Source organism: Artemia franciscana, chromosome 10 (assembly GCF_032884065.1).
Source record: "Artemia franciscana chromosome 10, ASM3288406v1, whole genome shotgun sequence".
Taxonomy (NCBI): Eukaryota; Metazoa; Arthropoda; class Branchiopoda; order Anostraca; family Artemiidae; genus Artemia; species Artemia franciscana.
This window is the reverse complement of record NC_088872.1, coordinates 12343883-12360088: the sequence shown is the minus strand read 5'-3', so window position 1 is coordinate 12360088 and position 16206 is coordinate 12343883. Positions and strand designations below refer to the sequence as shown.

Genomic DNA, 16206 nt, shown 5'->3' with positions numbered 1-16206 from the left:
TTTCTTCAGTATTTTTAATTGTCATACTTTTTTTTATGGCTGTTGAATTTTACACAAGAGAAATTTTTTTACGTGGGGGGGGGGGGTAAGTTTTATATGGGGCAATTTTTCGGGAGGAATACACCTAGCAGCATTTATAAGATGCACTTTTTCGGAAATATCACTACCATAAAAGGCTACTAAAACAATTTGACTGCTTTACAACAATATCAGCAAAGTGTTTGTTTAAATTTTTTTTGTCTCCTATGTTTACACATTACTATCACAACATGGTTTGCCTTTAGGCAGGCCAACCTGGCCACAATTTACTTGTGATGCGATTAATTATTTTTTCTCCTTTCTCGATTTCATGCCTTTAGTTATTATTAAGACGATTCTTATTTTGCTTTTTTCATTTCATATTCATTCTTGAAGGAAAAATATATATTAGTGCTTATCAATAACATGTTTTTCAACCAACAGCTAAATTTTACCCCGCTCTATACGCTAAAGTTTGACTCTTTCTCTCAATTCTACTTAATTAAACAGTAAAAAACTTTAGCGTAAGAGCAGGGCGTTAAGAAGGGAGCAGCCCCTTTCATACACGGAGTAATTTCTGTTCGTTATAAGCTTAATGTCGCTCCTTACTTTCAGTTAAAAAAACTAGTTTTTTTCTTAATTTAATTTCTGAACATTTTTGAATTAATGCATGTTTGATTTTGGCTCTCCGGACATAAATTATTAAGATAAAATTTTCATATCAATTCTTTTTTTGGCTAAATGGCTTTCTCTTAGTTTTGATCAGACGATTTTGAGAAATAAGGGGTGGGGAAGGAGGCAGAGTTGCCCTCCAATTTTTCGGTTACTTAAAAAGGCAACTATAACTTTTAATTTTTAACGAACGTTTTTATTAGTAAAAAATATACGTAACTTAAGAATTAACTTACGTAACAAACTTCTATATTCTTATATTTTTATTATGCATATGAGGGGGTTTGTTCTCTCGTTAATACCTCGCTCTTCACACTAAAGCTTAAGTTTTGTCCCAATTCTTTAAGAATGACCCCTGAATCAGAAAGGCCGTAGAATAAATAGTTGAAATTACTAAAGATACTTTAGCATAAAGAGCAAGGTATTTAGGAGGAAAAGAACCCCTCATATCTGTAATAATGTCTTTTTGTTTTAAGTTTTAATGTTACTCCTTACTTTCAATTGAAAAAACTTTTTCATTTTTATTTTTTCATTGTTTTTTATAGTAATGCTAGAAAATACTGCGCCCTTTTCATTGAATTTATCTTCCCTCATGACAGATTCCTCCCAGGAAAGATCCTCCCACATAGCCAACTCCCCTGAACCCCCCCCCCAACGAAAAAAAACTGAAAACGTCTGTACACTTCCCAATAACCTTTACTGTATGTAAACAATGGTCAAAGTTTGTAATTTGCAGCCCCTCCCCCAGGGACCCTGGGGGAGTAAGTCATCCCCATAGAAATAGTTATTATGGTTTTTGACTATGTTGAACAAAATGGCTATCTCAAAATTTTGATCCGTTGACTTTGGGTAAAAACTGAGCGTTGGAGGGGGCCTAGGTGACCTGCAATTTTTTCGGTCACTTAAAAAGGGCACTAGAAATTTTCATTTCCGTTGGAATGAGCCCTCTTGCGACATTCTAGGACCACTTGCTCGATATGATAACCCCTGGGAAAAAAAGAAAACAAAAAAACAAATAAACACGCACCCGTGATCTGTCTTCTGGCAAAAAATACGAAATTCCACATTTTTGTAGATAGGAGCTTGAAGGTGTGATTTTCGTTAAGATTCTATCCCTTTTAGGGGGTGTTTCCCCCTATTTTCCAAAATAAGGCAAATTTTCTCAGGCTCGTAACTTTTGATGACAAAGACTAAATTTGATGAAACTTATATATTTAAAATCAGTATGAAAATCTGATTCTTTTGATGTATCTTTTGGTTTCAAAATTCCGTTTTTTAGAGTTTCGTTTACTATTAAGCCGGGTCGCTCCTTACTACAGTTCGTTACCACAAACTGTTTGATGATTCTTTTTTTTTCTCTTTTAATTTTTATTTGTTTATTTTATTTGCATTTTATTTGATTTTTATTTTTCAACTGTGCATTGAAGATATCGTAAGGAAAGATTTAGGGGAAATGGGTACCTTTTAGGAAGGCGTAAAGAGGGAGGCTTTGAAAAGATTAGGACGGAGGAGGAGCGTGCGTAGCTGTGTTGGCCCCAGACAACATGGCGCTGCAGTGAGTTATTATTAGTAGGAGTAATAACAAATTGAGTTAACCGATCTGTGAAAAGTTAAATTTCACAGATCGATACAACAGATCGATTTCCCGAGGCCGCAAAAACGATCTAAAAAGGTTAAAACTTCAAGGGGGAATATGTATTTTTCCCGAGGCGGTTGTATCGAACCTAAGGTGGCGCCACGACACTAACAAGGAAATCACACTGTCTGTAATTAGAAGACCAGCAACAACGAGAATCAATATATACAACCTGCCGGGTAGCCATGCCGGGGCCCGGCCTCAAATTTGGTTACATATATTATTATGCTGCAATTAATTTTTGTATTTTAATATTTTGGTATTTTTATATTTTATATTTACATTTTTATATTTTATATTTTTATATTATGCTGCAATTAATTTGCAGGCTTTTCTTCGAACCCTGATGAATCGGGAAGGGGAGTTATTTTCCATCTCCTCTTTTTTCACTGGTTTCCAAATTGTCAAGGCTTTGTACTGCTAATTCAACTTTCTATATGAGATAGCCCATTACTGCTAGACAGCGACACCAGCAGAAGTTTTTCAAACAGTTCGTGGTAACGAACTGTAGTAAGGAGCGACCCGGCTCAATAGTAACCAAAACTCTAAAAAATTGAATTTTGATATCAATAGCTACATCAAAAGAATCGCATTTTAATGCTGATTTTAAATATATAAGTTTCATCAAGTTTAGTCTTACTCATCAAAAGTTACGAGCCTGAGAAAATTTGCCTTATTTAGGGAAATAGGGGGAAACACCCCCTAAAAGTCGTAGGATCTTAACGAAAATTTATAGGATGTCGCAAGAGGGCTCATTCTAACGGAAATGAAAAGTTCTAGTGCCCTTTTTAATTGACCAAAAAATCGGAGGGCATCTAGGCCCCCTCCCACGCTCATTTTTTTCCCAAAGTCAACGGATCAAAATTTTGAGATAGCCATTTTGTTCAGCATAGTCGAAAACCATAATAACTATGTCTTTGGGGATGACTTACTCCCCCACAATCCCTGGGGGAGGGGCTGCAAGTTACAAACTTTGACCAGTGTTTACATATAGTAATGGTTATTGGGAAGTGTACAGACGTTTTCAGGGGGATTTTATTTTGTTTGGGGCTGAGGAGAGGGGGCTATGTTGGAGGATCTTTCCTTGGAGGAATCTGTCATGGGGGAAGAAAAATTCAATGACAAGGGCGCAGGATTCTCTAGCATTACTATAAGAAAACAATGAAAAATAAACATGAAAACGTTTTTTCAAATGAAAGGAAGTAGCATTGAAACTTAAAACGAACAGAGATTATTACGCATATGAGGGGTTCTAAAAATACTTTAGCATAAAGAGCGAGGTATTTAGGAGGAGATAAATACCTTGCTCTTTATGCTAAAGTATTTTTAGTAATTTCAACTATTTATTCTACGGCCTTTCTGATTCAGGGGTCATTCTTAAAGAATTGGGACAAAACTTACGATTTAGTGTAAAGAGCAAGGTATTAACGAGGGTACAAACCCCCTCGTATACATAATAAAAATATAAGGTTATGAAAGTTTGTTACGTAAGTTAATTCTTAAGTTACGTATATTTTTTACTAATAAAAACGTTCGTTAAAAATTAAAAGCTCTAGTTGCCTTTTTAAGTAACCGAAAAATTGGAGGGCAACTAGGCCTCCTTCTCCTTCTCAAAATCGTCTGATCAAAACTAAGAGAAAGCCATTTAGCAAAAAAAGAATTAATATACAAATTTCATTTTAATAATTTATGTGCGGAGAGCCAAAACCAAACATGAATTAATTCAAAAACGTTAAGGAATTAAATAAAAAAAAACTAATTTTTTTAGCTGAAAGTAAGGAGCGACATTAAAACTTAAAACGAACATAAATTACTCCGTATATGAAATGAGTTGTCCCCTCCGCAATCCCTCGCTCTTTACGCTAAAGTTTGACTCTTTGCCACAATTCTACTTTTTAAAACAACTAAAAGCTTTAGCATAAAGAGCGAGGGATTGCGGAGGGGACAACTCATTTCATATACGGAGTAATTTCTGTTCGTTTTAAGTTTTAGTGTCGCTCTTTACTTTCAGCTAAAAAAATTAGTTTTTTTATTTAATCCACTTTCAGAAGGCAAGAGGAAAGATAGCATTTGAAAAACTTTTTTCTGTCAGTAAAATTTTTATTATGTTTTCCATTTATTTTTTCTTCTAAAGAGAAGGGGGGTCGAAAAATGTAGAACACCCCCAGCCCCTGTCCTGTCGACAGCTTTGTTGAAATATACAGTCGACTCCTACCACAAAAACTCTTTACTCATTTTTAAACCTTTACTCATTTTTGCTATTTATACATTTGATTTTAAAGGCTTCAACTAGTTGGAGTAAATTTCTTGATGTTTGCTTCGTCCATTTTTACATTTGTTGAACAATGGCTAAGGACCTATTCAGGGGGAGGGGTGTAACGAGTTCTGAACCCCCCCCCCCCCAGAATTTCGGTCCGAGTAAAAAAAAAAATGTAACAAAATGCATATAAACAAATTTTGATACATTTTATAAAGTGTTCTATTGTAGCCCCCACAACAAAAATTGTGGATGCACTCTTGACAATAACATTCAATTAAATTCTCCAAGATTACCGAGCATGGTTCTGTATCTTTCTTCTTTTTTTTCTGGTTTCCAATTCTGAAAGAATGTTAAACTTTAGACAATCTTATGTCACTAAAAAAAAAAAAGTTCATTGCCAGCTTGTGGCGGCACTTTTTGCAGACATCAAGAAGTGTCTAAAGATGTAACGCATCTCATCCTCGTGTTCAATCGTCTCTATACGCCCAGTTGACAATGAAGGAAAAAATGCTGAAATGACAACCCTGGAGACTATTAAATTAATCACTTCTAACTGGCGGATGTTTTTTTTTTTTTTTTTTGTTTGTTTGTTTTTTTTCACATCACAGCAAATTTAGTAATTATAAAGCAGCGAGCCTTGCCAAGTTTAAAATTATAATGGTTTAAAAATCAGTTAAATATATGCCATTCTTCGGTTCAGAAATTGAAAATGAATGAATAGCATGCGAACCATCATTTTGTGGAACTTTCATATTGCTTTTGCAAGAAAAAGGCTTCAGGAGAAGTAAGGTATTAGGCTTGTAGCTGCAGAGAAAGAAACATTCAATAAAATTGAGGAGTTGTGCAATGTCATTTAAACAGGAATGTCTATTGTCAGGAATGGATTCACAGCCATTACTAGGGTCCGATTTGCTTTCAAGTTTCTACCTCTACTCTAGACCTATTCTAAACCCAAGGGTTTAAAATATTATGAGGCACATTCTCCCTAGACCCGGGCCTCAGCAAGTTGACCCTCGTCGAACTATGAGCTAAACCTGATTTTGCTTAGTGGAGTTTTTAGAGCTTTACCTGTGAAGAAGGGCAAGCGAAGGAGCCTGACAATCCTCCCCGGACCACAATGCGAAAAAGGGCCAGCATAGGAGCGTGACAATCCCTTCACGGACCACAATATGATGAGGACCACAATGTGAGAATGTGACGAGGGCGTGCATAGGAGCCTGATAATTCCTTTACGGGCCGCAATGTTGACTATAGTACCACTCGGCTACGAAAATTTCACTCATGAAGTGTAAGAGATTTTTTAAGGTCAGAAGAAGTTAATGTTTTAAAGAGGAGGAGATCAAAGTAGGAAGCTGAAAACACCATCCTAAGACCCTATTTAGGCTGTAGGTCTATTCCTGAAAGTGTTATATACCTAAGAAAACTAGAAATTAAATCAAAAAGTTCGTGGTAACGAACTGTAAGTTTGGCCCTTGTGACTCAGTAGTCATTCTTAAAGAATTAAGACAAAATTCGAACTTTAGCATAAAGAGCAAGGTATTGACGAGGGCGTCAATACCTTTTGTTCATTTTAAGTTTTAATGTTGGTCCTTACTTTAGTTGAAAAAACTTTTTTTTTTCATTCAATTATGCACAAGGCACTTTTGCTTACTGCTACTGAAATAGCAATCGTCCTATACGCACACAGGTCAAGCACTAGAGAAGGGAAAATTACATCATTTTTTCTTGGAGAAAGGGAGGTCAAAACAGAAAAAAAAATGCATTCTGGGCAGCTATTTTTCCAAGCAGCCTATGGGGGGCTTTGGAACAGTCACAGGGATTGGGGTCTCTATCCCCGCTGTACAGGTATGATGGCTATCACTCAATGTGGCTATGCAGAAAACATTTAAGCTCTAAAACAAAAACAAATCGAATTACAAACATAATTCGAAGCGTCCCACGGCCGATTTTCATTTTAGCAGAGTATTCTTAGAGATTTTGCAGAATTTTATGAGGAGAGTGTTTAAAATGCTTGGAAGCCTAAATTAAGCATTTACATTTAAGCAGCAAAAGAGGGCATCGTTGGCTTTTGTTACCACAGTCTTCTAGCTACGGTTGACAGCTTGGGCATTTGGCTCTGAAGAACGACTTTTGATTCTTGAAAATAAGGTGCTATGGTCTTCTAGCCCCGTAAATGTCTAAATCGGTATTTATATCTTGCTTACCTTCTTCCTGGTACCCGATTCCAGTTTCAGTTTAGAAGCTCGATTGAGTATCTCTAATCGTCGGAATAGTGCACTCAGAGATTCCACATCAAGAAAATGATGGTCAGCCCTTGCTCCGGACAAATCCAATGGGAACATGCTATCTGAAAAGTAGCCAAATTAATCACTAAATCTTAAATCGGCCACTGTGGTCCTTGGCATAGGGTATACGCCCACAAGGAGAGGGGGATGGAGGTCCCCCCCTTGTGGGCAAGACATCTATATCCACGCAGTTCCCATTCACACGTAAGATTTGATGCTCGGTTGCAACAAATTACAACCACTAAAGGTTCTAATGGTAATAAAGGTTCTAATGGTAATAAAGGTTCTAATGGTAATAAAGGTTCCAATAGTAATAAAGGTTCTAATGGTAATAAAGGTTCTAATGGTAATAAAGGTTCTAATGGTAATAAAGGTTCTAATGGTACTAAAGGTTCTAATGGTACTAAAGGTTCTAATGGTAATAAAGGTTCTAATGGTAATAAAGGTTCTAATGGTAATAAAGGTTCTAATGGTAATAAAGGTTCTAATGGTAATAAAGGTTCTAATGGTACTAAAGGTTCTAATGGTAATAAAGGTTCTAATGGTAATAAAGGTTCTAATGGTAATAAAGGTTCTAATGGTAATAAAGGTTCTAATGGTAATAAGGATCATATAATGACGAGCGTCATTTATATTTTTTGCCAAGTTGTTTTCATGTCCAGTCTCAAAACCAACTGCGGCTTTGATTTCAGCCATAATATGGTATTTTTTTTTCTGGAGCTTGATCTGAAAATTTTGTCCGACTTGTAAAACATAACAAAAACTCATATAAACAAACTCTGAAGCTTTTTTTTGTCACCCCTCCCCCAAAAAACTTCTCAAAAAAATTCTGGGTACGCCCTTAATCTATACATTGATTAGAATTGTTCTTTTATCACTATTTTGGATTTAATTTCTTTTAATAAAGATTTTCTTTTTCCTATAAGTTATAAATTAAAAATGTATCCTGCTTCAGGACATTATAGTAAGTGAATATTTTCATGTTTCATGTTACCTGCAAGTATGTTTCGAATATCTATGCATCCGGCATAAGTAGTAAAACATGTACAAAAATAAGAACATTATCTATGCTAGAATTAAAAATTACTGCAGTTATTTTCCTAACACCAGCGACAGTAATTATAAGACCAAAGCACCTCCGGGGGAGGCGAAAGATTCGTGATGGACGCCCAAAATCTCATGATTTTTAAGTTACTCCTATGATCATAATATAATTTGATTTTTTGGCTATTTCAACTAATTTAGGTGCCTCCTAAACAGGCGCCTACACCCTCCAAATTTAGGCGCCTCCTGAGTAAGTTCCTGATTAAAGAAAAATGGACGGTTATTAGGAAAAGAGCTCAATTTTAGATTTTTGAGAGTTGGGGGAAGATCTCCTGTGAAATGTATTAAAACAACCTTTTTATCAAGGGTTTACTGCATTTTGTTCAAACGACATGTGAATCCGTAGCACGGCTTGACATGACCTTACAAAGGAATTTTGGCCTTATAAAGAAACTATTTTACAGGGGAGTGGGAGAGGGGAATACAAATGATAAAAAAAAAAAAAAATATACGAAAAATACAGGAATTACATAGAAAATCTTTGAAATGATGAAATGTCAGCTAAGGGACAAAGCAGTTGTGTACGAACCTGGCCAATCTCTTCCTCCCAAAATCCTTCCTAGATCCTAGCTCTAGTAAACAAAAATTTCAAAACTTACAAGCGCTTAAAAAAAAACAAAAAACAAAACACTGCAAAATAGTTAAAAAATCAGTAATAATAGTTCAAATAATTTACAATAACTCATTCGCAATGGTATAAAAAACAACTGTTTTCGCTAAATAGCCCGTCAATAACTCGCACTAAAACCAAAAAAGCAAAAAAAAAACTTTCGCAAAAGAAAAAAAAGACCCCTTCCCAAGGGTATATTTAGGATCTTTTTTGGAGAGGGGGGGTGTTTTTACAGGGGAAGGAGATTTCATAAAACTAATTTTTTTTTTTGGGGGGGGGGAGGGGGTTCAAATCCGTTACCTCCCCTTTATACTGCCCTTGTCTTCCCTTGATCGACTGAAAAGACCAGCTTTTGAGTGAAAGTTCTTAGTTTTACTTCATCGAAATTATTAGGTTAGGTTCTTGAATCTAAAAAAAGTTTGAGAACGCAACTTTCGCTAAAGAGCCTGTCAAAGATTGATTACGTCAAAAGACACGTTTCTTGATGTCTAATTACGAGACACATTTCAGTAGTAAATGTGCAATTACGTGAAACACTTTAATAGTAACGAAAGCTATTGATGATCAATCATAAATTTAATTGACATACCTTCATACATCTGAGCGTACTGCGGGAAGCCTGCGGCTCGAAGCCATCGACACGCCTCTGACGCTTCGATTTCTAAAAAAAAAATATAGATATTAGGGTACATTCCAAAGGCCAAACACACCCACTCTTCATTTCAGCTTCCAAAAGCGACGCGTGTGCATAAATTGGTGTCGTTATACTTTCACGGGGAGAGGAGGAATTCCCCGCGATATTAGTAAAAAAAAAAAAAAGATTCTGAAAAGGAAACCCAGGTATCACAGATCAGTCTAAGAAGGCAAATAAACAAAATAAGCAAAGGATAATGCCAATAAATATGCTAAGAGAGACTGGCCACGATTGGGCAACAAATTTTAACAACAGTCTAGCCTTTATAATCTTTATTGGCCATAAATTTTAATTGGGCCATGAATTTTAACAATGATCTAGTCCTTATGATCTTTATTGGCCACAAATTTAAATTGGGCCATGAATTTGATCGAAAATCTAGTCTTCGTAATCGAATTATTATAATCGATCAGAAAAAATACAGAAAGACGAAAGAAAAAACTTGTATTTCTTGTGTTCGGTTATTTCAATCACCTTTTCTAGGATTTGTTCTTATTTTTCCCACTAAGTATCATCACGATCTCTCCACACTAAGCGTTTCCCAAGGCTCCGGTTTCTTCCTCCATCTCCCCCCCCCAATGTCACCGGATCCGGTCAGCATTCCAAATAAGAGCTCTGAGACAAGGGTTCCTTCCAAAAATCAAATTTCATTAGGATTCATTAACACGTTTGTAAGTTAAAAATACTTCATTTTCCCTAATTTTTCCGAATTACCAAACTAGCCCCCCCCCAACCCCCAAAAGGAGCAGATCCGATCCGGCTATATCAATCACGTATCTAGGACTTGTGCTTATTCTTCCCACCAAGTTTCATCCCGATCTCTCCACTCTAAGTATTTTCCAAGATTTCCAGTTCCAATCTCCCCACCAATGACGCTGGATTCGGACGGGATTTAAAATAATAGGTCTGAGTTACGAGATCCTTCTAAATATCAAATCAAACAGTTCGTGGTAACTAACTGTAGTAAGGCTCAATAGAAACCAAAACTCTAAAAAATGGAATTCTGATACCAATATATACAACAAAAGAATCGCATTTTAATGCTGATTTTAAATATATAAGTTTCATCAAGTTTAGTCTTACCCATCAAAAGTTACGAGCCTGAGAAAAATTTGCGTTATTTTAGAAAATAGGGGGAAACGCCCCCTAGAAGTCATAGAATCATGACAAAAATCACACCATCAGATTCAGCGTATCAGAGAACCATACTGTAGAAGTTTCAAGCTCCTATCGACAAAAATGTGGAATTTTGTATTTTTTGCCAGAAGGCAGATCACGGATGCGTGTTTATTTGTTTTTTTGTTTTTTTTTGTTTGTTTTTTCCCCAGGGGTGATCGTATCGACCCAGTTGTCCTAGAATGTTGCAAGAGGGCTCATTCTAACGGAAATGAAAAGTTCTAGTGCCTTTTTTAAGTGACCAAAAAAATTGGAGGGCACCTAGGCCCCCTCCCACGCTAATTATTTTACCAAAGTCGACAGATCAAAATTCTGAGATAGCCATTTTATTCAGCGTAGTCGAAAAACCTTATAACTATGTCTTTGGGGACGACTTACTCCCCCACAGTCCCCGTGGGAGGGGCAACAAGTTACAAACTTTGACCAGTGCTTACATATAGTAATGGTTATTGGGAAGTGTACAGGCGTTTTCAGGAGGATTTTTTTGGTTGGGGAAGGGGTTGAGAAGAGAGGGATATGCTGGGGGAACTTTCCATCGATAGCTTGTCATGGGGGAAGAAAATCTCCATGAAGGGAGCGCAGGATTTACTAGCATTATTTAAAAAAAAAAACAATGAAAAAATAAATATGAAAAAGTTCTTTCAGCTGGAAGTAAGGAGCAGCATTAAAACTTAAAACAAACAGAAGTTATTGCCCATTTGAGGGGATCACCTCCTCCTAATACCTCGCTCTTTACGCTAAAGTATTTTTAGCAATTTCAACTATTTATTCTACGACTTTTGTGATTCTGGGGTCATTCTTAATGAATTGGGACAAAATTTAAGCTTTAGTGTAAAGAGCGAGGATCTGACAAGGGGGCGAACCCCCTCATATATGTAATAAAAATATGAGAATACAAAAGCTCTTTACGTAAGCTAATTTATAGGTTACATAAATCTTTTACTAATAAAAATATTCGTAAAAAATTAAAAATTCTAGTTGCCTTTTTAATTAACCAAAAAATCAGAGGGCAACTAGGCTTCCTCCCCCGCTCTTTTTTTCTCAAAATCATTCGATCAAAATTATGAGAAAGCCATTTAGCCAAAAACAAATGCAAATTTCGTTTTAATTATTCCTCTGCGGAGAGCCAAAATCAAAACATGCATTGATTCAAAAACGTCCAGAAATTAAAAAAAAACAAGTTTTTTTAACTGAAAGTAAGGAGCGACATTAAAACTTAAAACGACCAGAAATTACTTCGTATATGAAAGAGGCTGCTTCCTCATCAACGCCCCGCTCTTTACGCTAAAGTTTTTTACTGTTTTAAAAAGAAGAATTGAGAGAAAGAGTCAAACTTTAGCGTAAAGAGCGGGGCGTTGATGAGGAAGCAGCCTCTTTCATATACGAAGTAATTTCTGGTCGTTTTAAGTTTTAATGTCGCTCCTTACTTTCAGTTAAAAAAACTTTTTTTTTTAATTTCATTAAGATCCAATCACTCTTTCACAAGTTAAAAATGCCGGGATTCTGGTCGGGATTTGAAATAAGAGCTCTGAGACATGAATTCCTTCTAAAAATCAAATTTCATTACGATCCGATCATCTATTCGTAAGATATAAATACTCCAATTTTCATGTTTTCCAAGAATTCCGGTTCCCCCCTCCAACTCCCCCAAATGTCACAGGATCTGGTCGGAATTTGAAATTAGAACTTTAAAGCACAAGATCCTTCTAAATATCAAATTTCATGAAGATCCGATCACACCTTCGTAAGTTGAAAATACGTCATTTTTCTTATTTTTCAGAATTACCCCCCCCCCCCCATAGAGCGGATCCGTTCCAATTATGTAAATCACGTATGCAAGACTTCTGCTTATTTTTCCAACCAAGTTTCATCCCAATCCATCCAATCTAAGCGTTTCCCGTCATTTTAGGTTTCCCCCACCCAAACTTCCCCCAATGTCACCAGATCCGGTCAGGATTTAAATTAAGAGCTTTGAGACACGATATCCTTCTAAAAATCAAATTTCATGGAGATCCAATCACCCGTTCGTAAGTTAATAATACCTCATTTTTTCTAATTTTTCAGAATTAACCCCCCTCCCCCAACTACCCCAAAGAGAGCAGATCCGTTCTGGTTATGTCAATCATGTATCTAGGACTCGTGTTTTTTTTCCACCAAGTTTAATCCCGATCCCTCCACTCTAAGTGTTTTCCAATTTTTAGGTTTCTCCCTCCCAACTCCCCCCAATGTCACCAGATCCGGTCGGGTTTAAAATAAGAGCTCTGAGTCACGATATCCTTCTAAATATCAAATTTCATTGAGATCCGATCACCCGTTCGTAAGTTAAAAATACCTCATTTTTTTTATTTTCCAGAAATACCCCCCCCCCCCAACTACCCAAAAGAGAGCGGATCCGTTCCGTTTATGTCAATCATCTATCTAGGACTTTATTTTTTGTTTATTTTTCCCACCATGTTTCATCCCGATCCCTCCACTCTAAGTGTTTTCCAAGTTTTAGGTTTCCCCTCCCAACTCCCCGCCCCCATTACCAGATCCGGTCGGGATTTAAAATAAGAGCTCTGAGACACGATATCCTTCTAAACATCAAATTTCATTGAGATCCGATAACCCGTTCGTAAGTTGAAAATACCTAATTTTTCTAATTTTTAAGAATTACTCCCCCCCCCCAACTACCCTAAAGAGAGCAAATCAGTTCCGATTATGTCAATCATGTATCTGGGACTTGCGCTTATTTTTCCCATCAAGTTTCATCCCGATCCCTCCGCTATAAGTGTTTTCCAAGATTTTAGGTTTCCCCCCCTCCAACTCCCCCCAATGTCATCAAACCCAGTCGGGATTTAAAATAAGAGCTCTGAGGCACAATATCATTCCAAACATCAAATTTCATTAAGATTCAATCACCCGCTCATAAGTTAAAAATACTTCATTTTTTCTATTTTTTCAGAATTAACCGGCCTCCACTCCCCCCCCCCCAGATGGTCAAATCGGGAAAACGACTATTTCTAATTTAATCTGTTCCGGTCCCTGATACGCTTGCCAAATTTCATCGTCCTAGCTTACCTGGAAGTGCATAACGTAGAAAAACCGGGACTTTAGGTTTTCCCCCTCCAACTCCCCCCAATGTCATCAGATCTGGTCGGGATTTAAAATAAGAGCTCTGAGACACAATATCATTCCAAACATTAAATTTTATTAAGATCCAATCAACCGCTGATAAGTTAAAAATACTTCATTCTTTCTATTTTTTGCGAATTAACCGCGCCCCCACTCCCCCCCCCAGATGGTCAAATCGGGAAAACGACTATTTCTAATTTAATCTGGTCCGGTCCCTGATACGCTTGCCAAATTTCATCGTCCTAGCTTACCTGGAAGTGCCTAACGTAGAAAAACCGGGACTTTAGATTTTCCCCCTCCAACTCCCCCCAATGTCATCAGATCCGGTCGGGATTTAAAATAAGAGCTCTGAGACACAATATCATTCCAAACATTAAATTTCATTAAGATCCAATCACCCGCTGATAAGTTAAAAATACTTCATTTTTTCTATTTTTTGCGAATTAACCGGGCCCCCACTCCCCCCCAGATGGTCAAATCGGAAAAACGACTATTTCTAATTTAATCTGGCCTGGTCCCTGATACGCTTGCCAAATTTCATCGTCCTAGCTTACCTGGAAGTGCCTAAAGTAGCAAAACCGGGACCGACAGACAGACCGACAGACAGACCGACAGAATTGGCGACTGCTATATGTCACTTGGTTAATACCAAGTGCCATAAAAATCTGCAAAGAATGGTACTGACTAAACTCCACCTCTATCCTCCCAAAAACAGCATCCCAAAGATTTTTTACTTTATTAAAAACTTGGAAAATATGTAACTAGAAGAAATACAAGTCAGTTTTTTTTTTACAGATTAAAAAAAAAATCTCCGTCCGACAATGACACAAATAAATTCGATGCTTACTGAAGCTATGGTCTTGTGATCTGATCTTGCCTCTCAAGAAATCTGTGACTTGTCAAAAATAGTTTGATGAACTAATAAAAATGCATTTTTGTACAAAAAGAAAATCTGCAAAGTATAGGATCGACTAAATTACACCTCTATCCTCCCAAAAATAGCACATCAAACATTTTGACTTTATCAAAAACTTAGAAAATATGTAACTACAACAAATCCAAGACGGAAAATCTAAAAAAAGAAAAATATTTATATTTTCAAGTTTGTCCTGTAGGGGAACAGTTGCTCGACCCCAGCCACCGCAAGACGACCCACGGACATGTCGAGAAACATCACTAATTAGCGACTGAATGAAAAACTCCGGAATAAAAGAGCACATTCTTAATAGCAAATAATGAAAGGGCGGAGGAAACAAGAGAGAGGGGAGCATACTCCATAGCGGAAAGCTTAATTGAACATCTTTTTTGTGGCTTATAAAGGAGCTTTAGTGGACAAAAAGCAAACCACGAAAGCTCTGAAGCATTTGACAGATTATATTTGTTTTCTTATTTCGTCAAAAATACGGTTCAAAAATGATGATGCCAATGTGTCTAAAAAATCAAATAATAGCAAAATCGAAAAATAATGTGATGCGATAATTCTTTTGATTGTACCAAGGACAGTGAAACCACAGTCTGATTGTTTGAACCAGTTAAGTGGAAACTTAGGCAACCATTTACATCTTAAAATAAATTGGAAAAATCGAGAATTCAACTTTTAATAGAAATAATCTCAACATTCAGTTATGAAGTTTTTAGTAGTAACTCTTTCTAAACGAAAAAACTAGTAATACTACTAACAACTCGCCACAGCACCAGGCCACCTGAGGTCAACACAGCTACGCACGGTCTCTATTCACCCCACCCCACTCTGTTTAAGGCCTTCTTCTTCAAAACCTCCCAGGAAGTTTCCATTTCCCTAAAATCTTTCCTTATGGCATCATCCCACTCCAACTGCGGAAACCTAATTTCCGTTTAGCCCTAAACGGTTGACCGAAAAGGACAATCTTGGGCAATCTGTAATCCTTCATCCGCAGAACGTGCCCTAGCCATCTCAACCTTCCTTTCATTACAGCCCTAGAAAGCCCCAGTCTTTCCTTCATAATAGCCCTATAGCCCTAGAAAGATCTCGGGGTCCGACTTGCCCCGTGGAATACTCAATTCTTCCGAGTTTGTGGGCGCTTCTTATCCAAATTGTCACATAAAGCTAGTTTTTTATATCTGAAGACCCCCCCCCGGGAATAGCTACTACGTACATGCTTAAACAGATTGTTATTGTTTATATTTTAAAGGATGAAGAGCGTTGCCAAATTTAACTAATTAGTTTTGTCTATTTACTTTTGCCAATATTTTACGTGGCAATATTGACAAAAAAGGGACACTGGCTGAGAACTTCATAGTTCTGAAAAAGCCAAAAAAAAAATATATATATATATATATTTAAAACTCTTTAAGGTTTGGATTGACAATAGGCCCACGGAGCCAAAAATGTTGTTAATTTGATGTCCTTGATACATAAGAAACAAACACAATATTAATCAGTAGTATTAAAGAAAACGGCGAAATGAAAACTAGTTCTGCAAAACACCCCACCCAAAGCAGTACCCAAGGGGATAGGTTAGGGGTTTGACCCCCCCCCCCAAATTGATGTAAGACTCGTGAAAACGCAACAAAAATATATAAACAAATTTTTGACGTGTTTTTTTAAAGTTTTCCTGTACCCCCCGCCCAGAAACCGAAATCCTGGATTCGGCCTTG

General features: G+C 36.9%; 1 protein-coding gene across 5 annotated transcripts in view; it reads right to left on the bottom strand.

Annotated features, from left to right (window-relative positions):
• The window catches only part of LOC136031795 (rho GTPase-activating protein 7-like), a 259438-nt gene that overhangs the window by 44448 nt on the left and 198784 nt on the right, over nt 1-16206 (bottom strand). For all 5 annotated transcript variants that reach the window (XM_065711587.1, XM_065711584.1, XM_065711588.1 and 2 more), the window contains 2 exons: nt 9175-9246; nt 6791-6933 (listed from right to left, as the gene is read on the bottom strand). In XM_065711587.1, the coding sequence (XP_065567659.1) occupies nt 6791-6933; nt 9175-9246 (215 nt within the window). The remainder of the gene's footprint in view (nt 1-6790; nt 6934-9174; nt 9247-16206) is intronic.